The 17,559-nt window shown below is 39.6% G+C and overlaps 1 protein-coding gene across 2 annotated transcripts in view; it reads right to left on the bottom strand.

The window, feature by feature from the left end:
- LOC118321290 (MAM domain-containing glycosylphosphatidylinositol anchor protein 1) overlaps window positions 1-17,559 on the bottom strand; it is a 165,663-nt gene that overhangs the window by 26,323 nt on the left and 121,781 nt on the right. For both annotated transcript variants that reach the window (XM_035652559.1, XM_035652560.1), the window contains exons 10-15: window positions 13,877-14,143; window positions 13,319-13,467; window positions 4,976-5,156; window positions 4,827-4,850; window positions 2,575-2,727; window positions 2,266-2,427 (exon numbers count right to left, since the gene is read on the bottom strand). In XM_035652559.1, coding sequence (XP_035508452.1) covers window positions 2,266-2,427; window positions 2,575-2,727; window positions 4,827-4,850; window positions 4,976-5,156; window positions 13,319-13,467; window positions 13,877-14,143 — 936 coding nt within the window. The remainder of the gene's footprint in view (window positions 1-2,265; window positions 2,428-2,574; window positions 2,728-4,826; window positions 4,851-4,975; window positions 5,157-13,318; window positions 13,468-13,876; window positions 14,144-17,559) is intronic.

The following is a 17,559-nucleotide window of genomic DNA, read 5'->3' as shown; positions in this document are numbered from 1 at the left end:
AGACTTTTAGCTAAAATCCTAGGTTTTAGGGTATCACTTTGCTACTCTGTTGTCTTCTGTTTGACAGGCTGACTGAGTGTACGTCTACACTATAAGCTGGTTGAAATGCATCTTTTTCTCTCCATTTCAGCCCTCCATCCAGACTACAACAGCCTTATTTGTTTGCCAAAAATGGTTTGCCAAATGAAAAGAAGGTGAAGAAGAAGAGATTTTGCCATTTACAGATGACTCACTGTGGACAGAAGTCTTCACTAAAATGATCTGGAAACGGTCACAACAAGTTGTTTTTATATAAAAACAGTTTCTTAAATTGTAGCTTGTTTGCCGAAAATGCCTTCCAACCTTTATTTACAGGGGATTGGTGAGAGCAATTTGAAGGTAGCCGTATAGTCTAAATATAATATATGATAACAAAAACAAATAGCCTAAAGTGGCACAGAGTTAGGTGCTGACTCTTGTGGGTTCAGCACTCTGTGTGGTGATTAAAGGAATGGGAGTGGAAAATCCTTTTTGGCACTATAGTCATTGATTTCATGGTCAACATAAAAAATAAAATGTCATAGAGCTTTAACATTTATTTAGCATGGATTAGCTGTATCTAGCTATGCTATCTAGCTATGTTGCTCAATTGTGGCGAGGATGTGACGGTAGTAAAATAAGTGAGAAAAGCAAACAAACCTGGGACAAGGGTTCAGCCAATGGTAGGGAACAAGACTAGAGTCTACAAACATGCTAGTGGCTCTGTGAGGCTGTACTTTTTTTACTACGTAAATGCTCACATAAGCATGCTAACATGCTTATAATGACAATACTGACATGTTGATGTTTAGAAGGTATAATATTTTCCATGTTCATGTTCGTTTAGTGTGTTGTTGTTGCTAATTTGCTAACTATCACTAAACAAAAAGTACAGCTGAGGCTGATGGGAAAGTAGTTAGTTATTCCATGTATTTGATCATAAACCAAAGTATTTGACAAAATGTAATTTTGACCAGATGATGGTGATGAAAAATCAGGAGATCCGAGTTATTACAATGTATTCTCTGGGAATGGGAAAGTATATACATCATTTCACAGAAATCCATCAGTAATTGTCAAGATATTTCAATTAAGAACAATCAAGTCAGCCAATCCATCATGTAGATGTTGAGACACATCAGTGAAACATTGGCACTAGAGAAACCAAACCACCAAAGACCTTAAAAATGATCCTTTCTAAGTATCCATGTAAATTTCATGTCAATCCATTTGACAGCTGTCAAGATATTTGACTCTGAACAACAAATTTCAACCTCACGGTGGCGCTAGAGAACAAGTCAGGAGATAACCGAAGGAAGTAGGACTCTAGGAACCTTGGATGTTAGTACACAATTCTAATGTATTCAAAAAATCTATCAATCGAGATATTTCAGTTCAGGTCTTAAAAAAACAGATTTTGTCTCAATCATATAGTTACATATACATAGTCATTATGTAATCATTATCTGTAAAGACAAATGCACATACACACACAACACTGAGCAACACAGTCCTTATACACACTATAACATCCTAGGAGACACGGCAGGTCAGAATGTAAAAAATGTTACAGTGAAGTAATATGCTTGGGCTATGGTGACATAAATCAACAATGTGTGTGTGTGTGTGTTTGTGTGTGTGTGCGTGTGTTTGTGTTTAAATAAATGTGGGTGTGCCTTCATGTATTTGCAAGTCTTACTATATGTTTTTTGTGGGAATCCATGCCTGCTATACAGTTTGTATGTAGGTGTGTGTGAACGTGTGTGTGCAGGTGTGTAGGCTACAAGATGTATGCATTCTAGCTGTGTGACAGAGCATATTATGATGAACAGCTCCCCCAAATGACTGATTGTGTCTTGCCACTGCCATAAATCACACACCCACTGCCCCCTTCAACCACCTCCAAACACACAGAAATGCACACACTGAGGCACAAGCAGAAACACACAAACAGAACTTTGGTAACACTCCCCCGCTCCCCTCTCTCTCTCCCTCTCTCTCTCTCTCTTTCATACACACACACACACACACACACCTACGATGTTGTGTCTGACAAGCTCTACAAGCGAGGGTCAAGCACAGAGTTCAGCTTTTGACAGCAGCCCAGCGATAGGAGAACCCCGATAGTATCGAGTGTCAGCAAACTCTATACTGTATATCATGTTGTTGTGTTTGTATGGATGCTCTCATGTGGTAGAAGACAATGTGTTTATGTTTATGGGCATCATTCTTCGCTGTACTACTCACCGATATGTTTGCCCTTCATGTGGTAGTAGAAGGAGACACAGTATGGAACCCTGCCGGAGCCCTTGGGGCCCCTGACTGTGGTCACATTAAAAAGTGGAGAAAGCAGACGAGCCTTGTCCCCCTGAACACGTGGCCGTGATGCTTCAATGTACATGTAGTACCCTGAAACCAACAAGACAAAAGTCTATTGTGAAAAGTCTTCAAGGCAACAAAAATGTTATGTATTTATAACTACAGTTCTGTTACTGTGCTGCTACTACCATACACAGAATTGACCATGTGCATAAAATGATTCCCCAGTTTCCTCACCCTCCTTGGTTCCACTGCGGTCTGTCTCAGGGCCAGTATTGGGAGAACGCTTGGGATTCTGTGTAAGGTGATTCTGTCTCGTCCAGTCAAAAACATCACTCCTGTCTTGAGAGAAACCACAGATCCGCTCATCCTCAAAACCACACACATGGTCTGGTGGGTGTGTGGAGAAAAACACAAGAAAGGAAAACACATTAGATCAGTGACATGTCAAGCAGGTCACATTACAAACTACAGGTGACATAACCTACTGTTTTTTTTTCACCCACTTTTACCAGGAAATTAATGGCAACAGTATAGCTCTATAATAACCTCTGCAATATGCACTTCAAATGTGAAGATCAGACACCCAGGCAATTACTGACAAAGTGATAGGCACAATGTAGGAGGCAGGGTATATAATGTGAAACTTGAAGTGGTATGTATGACTCCCATGCAGAAAATTTAAAGGTAACAATGATTAGGTTGGACTAATGTAACAAATGTGAGAAAATAAAATATATATTTAAAAAAAAACACCATTATCAAAAAATGTACTGTTTGAAGATTGAAGATTTCTGACAAAACAAGGTACGCAACCTGGAGATATTGAGGAGAACAGAAAAAGCACTATACTATCAGAGGAAGAACATTTGATCTACTGAACTCTGGTTTACACTATTGATCGTTTTTAAGGCTTTATTCAAGGGGCGTTTCAAATATGACATTTGTCAAATAGTCCAATTTCAAGAATCTAAGTGTACAGTATATCAAGGCAACAATCAATGAACCAATGAAGTGGATATGAATCATGCGGATTATTGATACTCTTCAGGCAGTGAGAAAAATATTGCTACTACTAGAAAAAAAGAAAAAAGAGATTAAAGAAGACTCTACTATGTAGAAAGCTACAACTTCTTGTAACAAGTCTGAGAGCAAAGCAAGTCAAGTCATAGCATGAATTTTTCCTCAATTGACCTTTTTTAGAATGTGAGCGCTGAGACTAATTTTTACAATTTGGGAGGAAGTGAGTTTACTGTAAGTTGTGAATGCAACATTTTTAACATTTGAACTTGCATTATTCTCACAACAAAGCCTGAGGGAAGCTATGATCAGATGCATCCTCATATGACAAATCATTTTCTAGGATCTTTGAGGTTCTTTTTTAGTCCTCCCATTTATACTTTTTGGAGTCAGATTTTGGCTTTCTGATATTGCCACATACGTCAGAACAAACAAAAAACATGTTTTGAGAAAGACTTATGTTAGGAAATTGTCATTATCCTTGATGCTGACGTCTCTTGTTAAGCCAGATAGACAGGCTTCTCTCTGTGGTGTTGTCACCTTCATTAGTCCATCTGGAGGGCTCAGCCATTATCAGAGACTCTCCAACAAATGAACAAAGAGAGGACAACAGCTATGGAAAACCATCCAAGCTAACAGATTCAGCAAGGGCTTCCCGGACACTCACACAGCCCAATGCAAATGTATATGGCTCGCGCTCCCCAAGAGGATGGCTTGTGTGTGTTTCTTTGTTTTAGGAAGCTAATCTATTACTATTCACACCCTGCTCCACTACATGCGCTCCTTTCAATTTGCACTGTTGTTCTCGCAGTCTGTTCCAATCTGCTGTTGTTTTAATTGCCTCACCCTGGCGGAGCCAACTGCCACTCCTGCCAGAAAAATGCTGCGTATCTCTTAATGAAGAAAATAGACAAGATTCAATTGACTGAGAAAGAGAGCGGGATAGAGAGAGATAGAGAGAGAGAGAGAGAGAGAGCAGACAAATAGAGAGAGAGAGAGAGAGAGAGGATGAGATGCAGGAGCAGGAGTTAGTGCAAGAGAGCGAGACAGAGAGGGGGTGGGGGGCTAACAGAGAGAGAGACACACATTTAAGATGATATGTAACATAGTTTAGCTGTAGTAAGTTTAAAAAATGTAGCCCATATACACTATAACCAATCACATTGCATTAACCAGTCTCATATCTTCCAATCATGGCCACTCTTTGATGAGACCCATCAGTTGCTTTCTCACATCCTACTGTTACCCCGCTCTCCTCCCTAGCAACAACATTTAATAAAGGCCAAGGCTGGGTCATGGATAAACTTTGCCTTGACAAACTTGTGCTGACATTGCTTGCAGCATACAAGCTAAATGAATGTGCACCAAAATTCAACTTGCCTTTCTAACTTCACCACCCTGTCATCAATCAGGGTACAATAACAAGCTCAAAGAAGACCAAAGGATGGTAGTTAAGAGGGAAATCTCACCTGAAGGTCTTGGGTAGGTGTAGGCTGTAAGAAAATAATATTGATTAACACTCAGATATGCATACTCCACTTATCTATGTCAGTCTATGGATATGAGAGATAATAAATGAAGAAAAAGATGTTTGATAAAAAACAATAAATAAGCTCACGTTCTGAGTACTGTATGATGCGACTGATGTAGTCCCCAGTGCTGTAGGTGGTGATGGGGGCCAGTCGGACCTCGTAGGACAGAGGGATTCTCAGGTCTGATATGGTATGGGATATCAGCACACCCTTCTCTGGCTCTTTACCCTTAAGGTCTATCTGCTTCGACAGCAGGTTCTGCTTGTTCTACATTTGTACAGGTGAACACACACACACACAAAAGCAGCAGCAGCAGACATGTTAAGATCACAAATATGCCAAAAAGTTTGCCAAAAAGATGATCATCAGAAAATACAGCAAATCTGACTGAGAGGCAGAAACATTAAGAGGCGAACATGGAGGTGTCAATACTGTCAGGCATATTTTCTCCTTTCCTCTTCTGGTTTAATCATACCATCCACACCCTGACCTCTACCACTTTATGTTGATTTTTACCAATTGGCAGTCAACTGAGTGATGGTAAACTCACCAGCGGAAACAACACAAAGCTGGAGGGTTTTCAGTGCAAAAATAAAGGTCCATTGTGTGATATTTAGGAGGATCTATTGGCAGAAATTAAATATAATAAGCATACTTATTCTTTAATTAGTGTACAATCACTTGAATATAGTAATTTGTTGTTTTTGTTACATTAAATTGTTGTTTTGCCATTGCTTAGTACAAACAACCAACACAATGCATTACTTCCCACCACTGCCACAACATGGACTCAATAAATAATACTGTAATAGTAAAAATGTAAGACATATTTCTTTCACTTCTCACTATTCAGTCGTTTATGATAAAGCATTGTATAACTTACCAAAATTAAACCCCAAACAGCATTAAATAAATTGAACTGGCTGTGCATCAAAATTAAAATAAAAATGGATGAGATAAGATGTTAATCCAGTCCAATCGTCTACTCATTTTTTTATAAGTTAAGTCGGGGTGTTTTTTTTTTGTTAGCACCACTTTTGATAGAGCTATTGCTGTATTATTCCACCCACGGAGAGAAGGATCCATTAGCTGTGTATCTGCCTCTGATCCCAGCTACTTAAAGACCTGACAGTGAGCTCAATCTAATGCATTAGGTCAGCCACTCCACCATAACACCTTAGTACACCCACAGCATGCCATTATCAGGTAATGCATGCAGCAGAAGTGTGTTTGATTTGTGTGTGTGTTTCTGTGTGTGTGCATACTTGTGTGTGTATGGTAAATGTCTACAGTACAAAGCCCTTACACAGTGAGCAATCAGAGTATTACAAGTTTGTGCATCATATCATACATGTAGAACAATTTAGAAGAATGTAGGTATGTGACTTAATCCATTGATTGATTTATTGCATTAAAAATCAATTTAATTTAAATGATCACAAATCAAAAATCTATCCATTTCAAATTTTGTGGGATAATTGCAAAAAAAAAAACATGCAAACTCTCAAATGTGCATGCTTTCTGCTCTGCTTCTACTCAGCTCATCCAATCCAAAGAGTAACAGTGTGGTTAGTCATAGTGGCACTGATGCATCCCATAACTTTCCCTATAATTGCTACAGTACTGTATGCTCTGACATCGCTGCAGTGAAATCAGCTTTTCCTCCTGTCCTCTGACACTCAAGTTGAGGTGTGCTATTCCCCTTGGATGTCTACTCACCACCACAAATTCAAACTCAGCTAGACTGAGCTGATCATTTCTATTGACAAGACCATGGTGACTCCTGCTCAGGCTGCAAAAACTTTGGTATGACTCCAATTATTGTGTGAGTCCCACATGGCAGCCACAGCCCTGATCCCTGCAAGTTTGCGCTTGGCAACATACTTGGAATCAAATCCTTCCTTCCTCACCAGGCCCTATGCCACTAATGGCTGTTAAATCTTCTTTTCTCAGTGCTAGCCTGGCTGTTTCCATTTCAGTTGCTTCAACTTTTTACCCTCTCTAGCCAGTCATGGAACATCCTTGCACAATGCAGGCAAAATTATCTTTTTTTTCCCAAACATAAACCACATTTCCTCCCAACAAATAATTTGTCCTCTTCTCTAATGCACTGTAATTGTTCCAAAAAAAAATCTCCCATCTGCTCTTTATCTTCTATTTTAATTTTCCCAGCAAACTTTTTTAATAATGGTACTCTAAGCACAAAAACATTAGAGGGCATTAAGGGTGAGACCTTTGCACACAGGACTCCTGATTGCTTTTGTTATAGCTGGAGTGATCTATATGTTTGGTTTATTGCACCCATTGAATAACATCACTGTAATTGGAAGGAATCCAGAAAGATGGAACTTAACAAAGGACTTAGCAGCAAGATGTTGTGTAACAGGATACTGCCTCTTTTAATGAAAAGGCAGCAAAGCGACCTTTTGGTTTAAGAGAGCGTCACATTAAGAAAAGGTCAGAGGTTTCGATTTCTCAAATAGGGATGAGTTTTATTGAAGTTTCCATGAGTATACCAATGCAACAAAGTAAAAATACATTACAAATAAAAGTCTTTAATTCAAAATCCTACTTAGGTAACAGGTATTTATAGCAAAATATACTTAAAGTGTCAAAAGTTAAAGTACTCGTTCTCAAGCAAAATGTCCCCTGTGACTGATTGTTGTCATGTTTTGTTGACACCAAAGGGTCACCTGATAAATCTGAGGGGTTGTGAGCTAATGGAGGAGGAAAGAAGTGAAAAAGTTTTGGACTTGTCTCCAATCTCAGCTCATTTGTTAAATATTGGATAATTTCCACCTCCACTAGTTTAGAGGGGAAATGTCTCTTTTGTGGAACTGCTAACAACTCATAGACATCTAAAAAAAATCTGTACTACAGGCTTGAATTGTACTGAGACTTGCACAGTGGACAACATTAACTCATACATTATCATACAGTGAATAATATTTTACATAGTTAGCAGTTACATAGTAAAATGTACTGTGCTCTTTTAACACCCACTTACACTCACATTCATCCATATAAACATTTACACACTGCTCATACAGCATATGCATAATTAGGTGAAATATAGCAGGAAGGAAAAGCTATGCTCATGCAATATGCATAGAGTGTGTGTTAGCAGAAAGATGAGTTAATAATGCTGAGGAGTCAGAGCTTTAGAAGTAAGTTCAATGTGCTTTCTTCATGCATGGACAGGGTCTACGTACACACACATACCCACATACATGCACACTAGTTTGGCTCATTTTTACAGTGTGTGGGAGATGGGTGACAGAAAAAATGGCCGAGACTAAAAGCATGCACTAACAACCGCACACACACATACACTGTGTGGACCTGGATACACACTGGATCAATGAGGTGCTGAAGTGTGACTCAGAGGAATTCAGCTGCTCCTACTGCAGTTAAAAATCTCTGTCTCCCTGCCTCTGTTTGCCTCCCTCACTAGGTCAGTGGACTTAATCTGTGTGTTTGTGGGCGTGCGTGCGTGCGTGCGTGCGTGTGTGCGTGCATCCACACACGTGTGTGTGAGCCTAAGGGACAAGGGGAGGGTGAGAAAGATATACAGTGTGTAGAAAAAGGATCAACAAAAGGAGACAGTCAAAGTGACTGACATATTTAAAGAGGCAGAGAGGTGGTTGGTTGATAGACTGACCTCTCTTGAGTGTGTGTGTGTGTGTGTGTGTGTTTGTGTGTCTGTGCCACATGCTTTCACGGATTTCAGCCACACAGTGTTTTCAGCTGTGTCTCCATCTGACTGTCAACAAAGAGACAACAAGACAAAGAATGTGTGAAAGAGGGTGAGAGCGAAGGAGCAGCCATGAGATAGAAACATAGACAATGTGTGACGTGTGTGTGAGAAAAAATGGAACTGACAGCGTGAGAGGAGACGGCTTCTTCAAACACTGAGGAGTGTGAGGTTAATTTTTTCTATTATCCTCTATTAATGGATCTCATTCATGACTGATCTGGCAGCTCAATGATATTGTGTGTGTGTATGTATACAGGTCATCATCTGTGCATGTGCGCACTGTGTCTATATGCATGATGCTTGCATAGGCCAATGTGCTCTCTTTTCAGCCTTGTGTGTGAATATACAAGTATATCTGCATAGTGGGGTTGGTTATGTACATAAATTATTCATATATTTGATTTAATGTACAACTCTAATTCATCATGAATATTTTTAATTTCTCATATATATGATAATGGGGATGTGTGTTTGTGTGACTGTGTGTCTCAGTGCAGAAAGAACCTGGCTGTAGTTACGATCTGAAGCCAGGTCACCTGCTAGCCGCACAACTTGAGTGATACACAAAATATACTACTATATCTCTATAGCTGCAAGCAGGAGAGTGGTTGATATAGAGATGAGGTGGAAATATTGAGTGGTGGTAGGATAAAGCTGTGAAGACGGAGAAAAAAAAACAATAAGAAGAAGGAACATCACAACTGCAAGTGTCTCTGCAGTGTATGTCTACAGAATGATTACATTTTGCTATGGTACCTAAAGTTTCTATGTCTGCACTGGGATAGTCATCATTTCAAAAGCACTACATTGTAACAAACTAAGAACTAAACATGCATAAAACCTGTTACTGATTGTAAAAAACAGATTTACTACAGCAACATGCGAATTTCAGAGCAACGTCCTGGATAATAAATTGCCCGAACACACTCCTGTACAAACGGCCACAATTTGCCATTTCAGCATCTTTTGGTTTATAGAGCGAGAGTCGGGCGGTGGCAGCACGAGAAGGAGATGCGTCAATCTGCTGCGCGAGCGTAATGGGGATACAAAGTGGAAGGAAAAATGTGATTTGATGCAAATTGCCTGATGAGGCACAAAAGACGTGTAGATGTGAAAAATCCGGGCTTAATGCGGGGTTTAAGTTTATTATTGGCTACTGCATGCTTTTTTCTTTTCAAGCTGCTGTTATTTTTTGTTTTTGAACTGATACATGTTGAAAATAACTGGCCCATTTTGTTTGTATGAGGTTTTCAATAGAGGACAGGTGACTTAAAATAAAAAAAAATAAAAACTATACCTATAAACTAAATTGTATGACTGTATTATGCTGGTGTTAAAATTGACATTATTACCAAGTTATTACCAAAATGGCCCAACACACCGTCTATTATTTTAAATCACCCTGAGCCTTGTAAGTCCAATACTGAGGTAGAATTGACAGTTTGAGCCGACTCTACGTCATGACATTTATACAATGCCCTCTAATCAGAGGAGGTCAGCCCACCTCGCCCAGTCTGCGCTTTAAGTGGGAGTCTGTGAAACCGCTGTGCTCATTTTCACATGTATATTGATTGAGACACAACATTCACAGTAGTTTATGCAATTTATTTTGGCACAGTGGTTCGGACTTGTGCTTTAAATGGCAGCAGAAGCACCACAGCAGTATTTACCTTGATCCCATGCACTGACAGTCCCCCCACAGACAAACACACACATACCGGAGTTAGATAGCTCAGCTACAACACAGCTGTTAGCTCAGCCACAACATAAGTACCACAAGTAAGAAGCTTTTACTAAGGTCAGAGAAAGTGCTTTGAGTAACTGTAAAAGCTCCAGCGGACTCTCTGTGTTTCCAGCACAGACACAGAGAGTCTGACAGCAGCTGCTCCTTCCTGCTACATTGCTGTGGTCCGTCTGTCAATCACTTCCTCTCAAATCACTGTCCTTTGCAGGTCTCTTATGCATTTTTTACATTTGCTGAGAGGGAGGGAACTAGCTACTACTCACAACCCTCCTTAATGTGTGTGAACAATCTGCCTCTCCAGTCTGTATTTGTTGACCTGTGAATGAAAATATGCTGAGAAGTGTTTAGGAAAAACTACAGTGGCCGGGGAAAAAAAAGGGCATATCTAGAGGCAGTGTTTGGTTTGTCCGTGGAAGACTCCAGGGAAGGCGACCCTCAGCATCTACAGTATCTTCAGGTGATTATATACTAATGAAACCATAGTTATGTATGTTACAATTTATGCCAATAGATCCTCCTAAATGTTACACACTGATCCTTTAGAGCAAAGTTAATCCAGCATGATTTACATGATAGTCCTTTAAATGCAAACAGGGCTTACTATGCCAGTGCGACTTGAAAAGTGTCTGAAATGAGCCACAAAAGGCTAAGTAAATCTGTCTTGTTGCAAAAAGGTAAAATTATCACATATTAATTATCTCTCACCAATCAAAGTACCCATTTAAGAAGCCATAGGGGTGGAGGTTGTGGTGTAAGGAAAAGGGGTGTAAAGACAGCTTGATGAAACAACGAGGGCCTGTCAACTCTGTTAATTCCTACACAGGGAAACCCCCTGCAGGGAGAATGAAACTAAATTAAGAAGTGTAAACAGGGATTTCACAGCCTGGCAATGAGTCATGTAGCAAACCATGCCTTCCACACACATACAGGAATGGACACATGGGTAAATACAAATGCAGTGGAGGCCATTCATACAGGCATATAGACCTATAAATATACACAAACTCAAATGAGAAGCACACCCACTTATTGTGAACAACAGCAAAATTCAAAGGTTAAAACAAATGAACACTATTAATGCATATGATCAAAAGTTAAAGCCATGTTCTCAGACCTACGGTGAAGAGCTCTGCTCTATATGAACTCATCTGAGTTCTCTTTTATTCCCTTCTGTGTCTCCCCCGAGAGCCCCTACATCATTTTGTATGTGCTAAAAAGATAGAGTGTCAAGGCGTTAAGAGGATGAGCTGGAGAAAGTGTTGCAGAAATAGATGGGTTGTGAAATTGAGATGGTATTACATTTGAATCTTCTCGTACTCTATTTAATAGTCGAGAGGACCAGTGAGATTTGCTGTTTTTCTTTAATTTGCATCTTATTTCTCCCTTTCGCACCCTTTCATTCACTCCCTTGCTCACTCTCACCCTCTGCTTTCCTTTTTCACCTACTGTCTCTTCTCTGTTGCTCTCTAATGCACACATAAAACATGCAGGTAAAAGAACCTTGAAATTAAATTAAACTTTAACAACATTTAGGAAGTCCTAAACTGCTACTTAATACAACTCATTATTTTAACACTGTCAGCATAACAACTCACAGCGACTATTTATCAGCGCTATTTCAGTTAGCACGGTTCACCCAACATTAAATGCCATTAAGTCTGCTCTTATAACACACTACCTCAGAGTCAGAAAAACTGAGAGTTGAGAAGGGAAGCACACAAAAGAGAGATGGAGGGGCACAAGGAGGACTGAAAGATGGCAAAGAAGCGATGCTGTGTGTGATGAACATAGTGAAATATTGGTAGGACAGAGGATAAAAGTAGAGGGAAGAAGGGAGAGGTAGAGCGAGAGTTTTCGTAGAGCTGAGACATGCAATCAAATGTGCATCTCAGGAAGGCCAGTGCTCATTGTCGGTCTCCCTATAGAGTCTTATTTAATGAGGTAAGCTGCCCAGTCTTAAAGTAGGAGGGGAATTAGCTATTCATCCGCACAAAAGCAAGCTGGCAGACCCTGCATTCCCTCTGTTTTAGTGTCTCTCTCACACACACACACATGCACACACCAACCCCCAGCCAGTTGTGTATAATTCACTATTATCCTTCCTGTCTTCTGACTGGAGGCCAGTAATCTATGAATAGATGTTTGAAACAAACAAGAGGGTGGCCTGAGGTTGCTCTCTTAGTGTGGACAGAGGTTCCCAACTTCAGGTCAGGGGCCTGCTAAGAAGTTCTCCAAAAATACCTGGAGGGGTAAGTGAAGCCTTTTGGAGGATAAAAATCTAAAATTATTCTGTAGGTTATTTGTTGTTAATTTATAATGGAACAGCACTGTGTGCATGGTACTTGTGTAATATATAAAAACGCATGCAATATCTTCCTGAGTAGTTTAGTGATTTAAAATCTACTAAAAGGGAACACAAGTGTTAAGGTTTGAGAGGTTAAATCAAAAAAAAAAATGTTATTCAAGTTTGGGACTGCAAGACTAATTCTGGATAAAAATAAATAAAATAAAATAAACCAAAACAATGAGCCTTATAAATGGAGGAGAGGAGAGGAGAGGAGAGGAGAGGAGAGGAGAGATGGCTGTGGAATCATTGTGATTCAGTGCAGATCTCTATTGATTGACTAGGCACGCCTGACACTCCCCAAGCTCATAATGCCCCATGTTTACTTAGCATGCACACTTCACTACATACGGACTTGTGCGTATGTGTGTTCTTGTCGATACTAGTTATGAGCCTGTTCAGTCAAGGTGATACCAAATTTGCAAACAAGAGCCAGTGACCAAAGTTAGCCTTGGTTTAAGCCAAACAGATCAATGTCTTGTCATGACTAAACAAAGTCAGTGAGTTCCTGTTTGTAAAGCCATTTATTCTGCAGATCCATATACCATAGCTTAAGCCTTTTACTTTGTGTAGGAGTGCTTTACCTTTCGGACATTAATCCAGTAGCCTATGATACGATCTGTGGCCTCAGGATCTTTCTGTGTCCACTGCAGGTTGTAGGAATAGTTGTTTCCTTTTAGGATTCTGACTGGATTGGGTGTGTCGAAGTAGAATTCAGCATTGTAGGGTTGTGCTGTTGTATGGGAGCAAAGAGAGAGAGAGAGAGAGAACAACATGGATTAAAAACACTTAAGAAGATAACTGCCCAATGTTTAAGACACTTGCACGTCATACAGCATAGATGAAATTTCCTCTCGGACCCACGGTGCAAACAGGCAATAAAAAATTAATTTTCTATATAATAGAAAAGACATAAAATAAACCAGATCCACAATCAAGAATTAAGGGCACCCAGACGTGGGTATTTACAGGATGGAAATAAAATTGAGGCATAATAAATAAAGTATTTAAACAGCTGGATGTGAATATCAAGATCAATGTATAGTATAGATAGATACGATAGATAGATAGATAAATAGATAGATAGTATAGATAGATAGATAGATAGATAGATAGATAGATAGATAGATAGATAGTCTCACCAGAGACATTAAATGTGCAGATTGATATTCCTGCACTATTGCTGACTCGGCACTCATAAGAGCCGTTGTTGGTGGGTTCCAGCTTAAACTTCAGCTCTGGTGTCTCCTTCAGGTCTGGCATGGGCATGCGGATTAAGTCACCATTACGGAACCAGCGGATGTCTATTAGGCGAGGCGGGTTTGACCGCAGGACCGTACACCTCAGGGTCACCATTTGATAGTTCCTAGAACGCACATCCTGGAAGACTGGGTCCAGTATGGGAGCATCTGTGGAGACAACAGAACTGTATTAGTCTATTTAAAACATTTGTCAATTAAAGTGACATTGTTTAACCTGCCATGTAAGGGTATGAGGCTCAGTAGCAAGTCATATCATAAGAATGTATGTACATATTTCCCATTAACTAATTCATTCATTAATATATTCTTTACTGCAACTAATAACTTAATGTCACTGCTTTTGTTTGATTTGTATTGAGTTGCCTACAAACATCATGTTATTCTAACCACTAAACTGTCTGTCAAAAAATACATTTACATTTACATCACATCACTATTACTGATACTGTGTCAAAAACAGATGTAACCAAAATGTTATATAGTGTAATAATGTAGCAAATTATATGCAAATTATGTTTTATCATACAATAGAATGCCGTTGCAGACACATAGCCTATGCATTTTTTTACACAGAGGTTTAATTGTTTAGTCAAACACCCAAAATAAGCTTCTTCAGTGCTGAACATATCAGATCATTTCTAAATCTTTGGTTTCTTTGTTTCAGCACAGTATCCACTTTACTATAATTAATATACTCACATGCTCATATACACCGTCTGCGCGACGTATTAGGGACACTTACTTTGTGATTAAGCATAGGGGTGGGGTGAATCCATGTAAAACCCATTAAGCCTAATCGTTTTCCATTTCAAAATCCATTTCCATCATACCGGGTGAGATGGAGATAAACTGAACTAGAAAAGTTTGAGGAGGAATTTTAAGCTTAGAGATGTGGACAATGCAAAATGGGCTGCAGCGGTGTACATTACCATCATCATTCATGTCTCATTTCCTCTGCCTAGTCATCTTTTTGTTCTCCGCAGTGTAAATTTCCTCACAGCATCAGAAAACATTAGTTTTGACAAATCATCCGACACAGAGCAACTGTTATTGCCACGGGGGATCAGGGATTTCTACGAGGTACAATCCCATCCCTGCTGCTAACCTATCCTAACCAGCTGTAATGTAACCTGTCAGCGGCGATGTGTGTCTCTGCCGTTAATGACTGACTAGCTGCTGTTGCCCTGGGGTCAGTCAAGGCACAACGAAGTCAAGTGACACTTCCACAAATCACCAACCAGCTAGTTCACCCCTGGCTAATCATGTAGATAATAGACAAGATGCTAATGGTGGTATTGCTGCAGTAACGGTGATTAGATCTGGTGTTAAGGCCCCTAGAGGTGAGGCAGCATGACTGGAGTCGCTTATGAATCAAGTTTATCAGATGCAGATGTGTAATTATAGTCTAATCTATGTTATGCCTTTAATTTAGACAGATAGGGCTATGGATGAGCTATACTAAGGAGGAGAGACAGAGACAGACAGAAAGATAACATAAGAAGCAGAGGAGAGGACATAGAGATGCTCTTATTGTGCTTGATACAATGTGGAAATCTCCAGGCAGAATTAACCATCTCAGGAGTAATCAAAATAATAATGCATTCAACAAGGAGCTTCCATAATCACAGTGAACTGACAGACACACTATCACAATATTTAAATAACTACTAAGGGAGGTGTCTATGAAATCCTGGCCATTGAACATAAACCAATTAGTGTTTATGTCTTTGAACATAAACTCAAAACCCTCTTTAGCTTGGCTTTTTTATTATTTTGTTTTATGGCCATTATTTATTTTTTGTAAAAAAAAATACATTTTACGATATTCTTGTTTTAAAATATTTTATTTCCTTTTTTCTATTTAATTTTATATTGTCTCAAAGCTTTTATTCTTTAGTTTTTCTTGCTATAGGCACAGGTATACACAGCCAAACCAAATCCACAGTTTACCATTCTGTGCTTGCACTCCAACCAGAGGAACATGAGTAAGCACCTGCATGCTAAACAGACTGGAAACCACCATAACATTTAACTCCTTAGCTTCAGTGTTGCCTGTTTGTTTTTAATCTAGACTCCCAGCATGTAGATGCAACATATACAGAGCTTCCTACTTTCTTATTTATACAATCTAAATTGCAATGTACTACTGGGTGTAGATTGACCTCTTGAAATGACTGTGTTACATGCTCTTCCTGCAGCCACATCAGTACCATGTGATAGAGCTGAGGGATGGGTGAGCGGTCAAAGGTCATACTGTAATCCTATGGCCTGATTAGTGTATGATCACATACCCTGCTCCTGCTTATAGACACACATATGCATACTGATGGCTATCTGTCTTTGGAAACAGGTTGGGAGGGTAGAAAAGCAGGCACACTGTGGAGCAATGGTGTTAGAAATAGGAAGGAGAGAGGAAAAGAGGAGGAGGTATGCTGTGAGCTGGTTTGTGATCAGTTTATAAATCATTCCATCCCCAGTAGAATTTGGTAGACAAGTTATTACAATCCCTTACCTGGCCTTGAGTATTCATTTCAACAATTATAGTTTCTTTGCAGTAGGTTTCACTTTTTCAAGTCACAGGGTTACTTAAATTTCTAACCCAACTTTCAAATTCTCTGGAGCTGTGTTTTTGCATCCCTCTGCTACTCATTTGGGACTCACAGCACCACAATTCAATGTTTCATAGTCAGAAGACCATAATCCATGTAAACACACCATCTATCTGTCTTATTGAGTGCAAAATGGATTCCATCCGGGAATGCAACACTGACCAAGCCAAACATTTACATTACACAAAGAGAAAATCAATTTACATGAGACTGAAAAAGGGAGGAGGTGAGTGGAGAGGGTAAGGTGGGATGAAGGGAGAGAGAAACAGCTCTTAAAGAAGAAGACAATGAAGAAGACAAATGATAGGGAAAGTGTGGTGTGAAAGTGAGAAAAGTCGATGATTGAGTATGGGAGGTGAGGAGAGGATGGGAGAATGCAGGATGCAGAAAGGGAATGACAAGACAGAGAGAGGTCCTCTCTCATGGCCAGCAGTTAGCTGATTGATGATGATGAGAATGGCAATGAGGAAGAACAGCCACCTCTCGTGGAGGGAAAGTGGGCAAGTAAAGAAGGGATACAAGGCGAATAGAGGAAGTGGGAAAGGCGAGAGTGGCAAGAATCTGCATATCCACTTAATTATATCTGCCATAAAAAATTATGGTATCTGTCCTTCATATCCATCAACAACTTTAATAGAAGGAGGCAAAACAAACCTGATAAAATAAATAAATTAAGTAAAATGGGATAGGGGCATAAAGTAGACAGTACAGATCTGATTCTCCGCACCTTTGTTGGCTGTAGCTTAACAGTACAACAGTATCTCCTCTTACATGGTATTTCTATATCTGCCAGCATGTTTCTCTCTTTTTCTCTTTTCCATCTTTCTAACCTCCCAATAAATCAAATCTTTTCTTCAGAACTTTCCTGTACCCTCCTTCACTATTCCACTATCCCTAACCCTGCCTTCCAGTTACAAGCTCTCTCTCTTAACCCTCTCTCTCTCTCTCTTTCTC

Source organism: Morone saxatilis, unplaced genomic scaffold (genome assembly GCF_004916995.1).
Source record: "Morone saxatilis isolate NCDOM2014 unplaced genomic scaffold, NCSU_SB_2.0 Contig11, whole genome shotgun sequence".
Classification (NCBI taxonomy): Eukaryota; Metazoa; Chordata; class Actinopteri; family Moronidae; genus Morone; species Morone saxatilis.
Note: the sequence above shows the minus strand (reverse complement) of the source record. Positions and strands in the feature narration are given on the sequence as shown.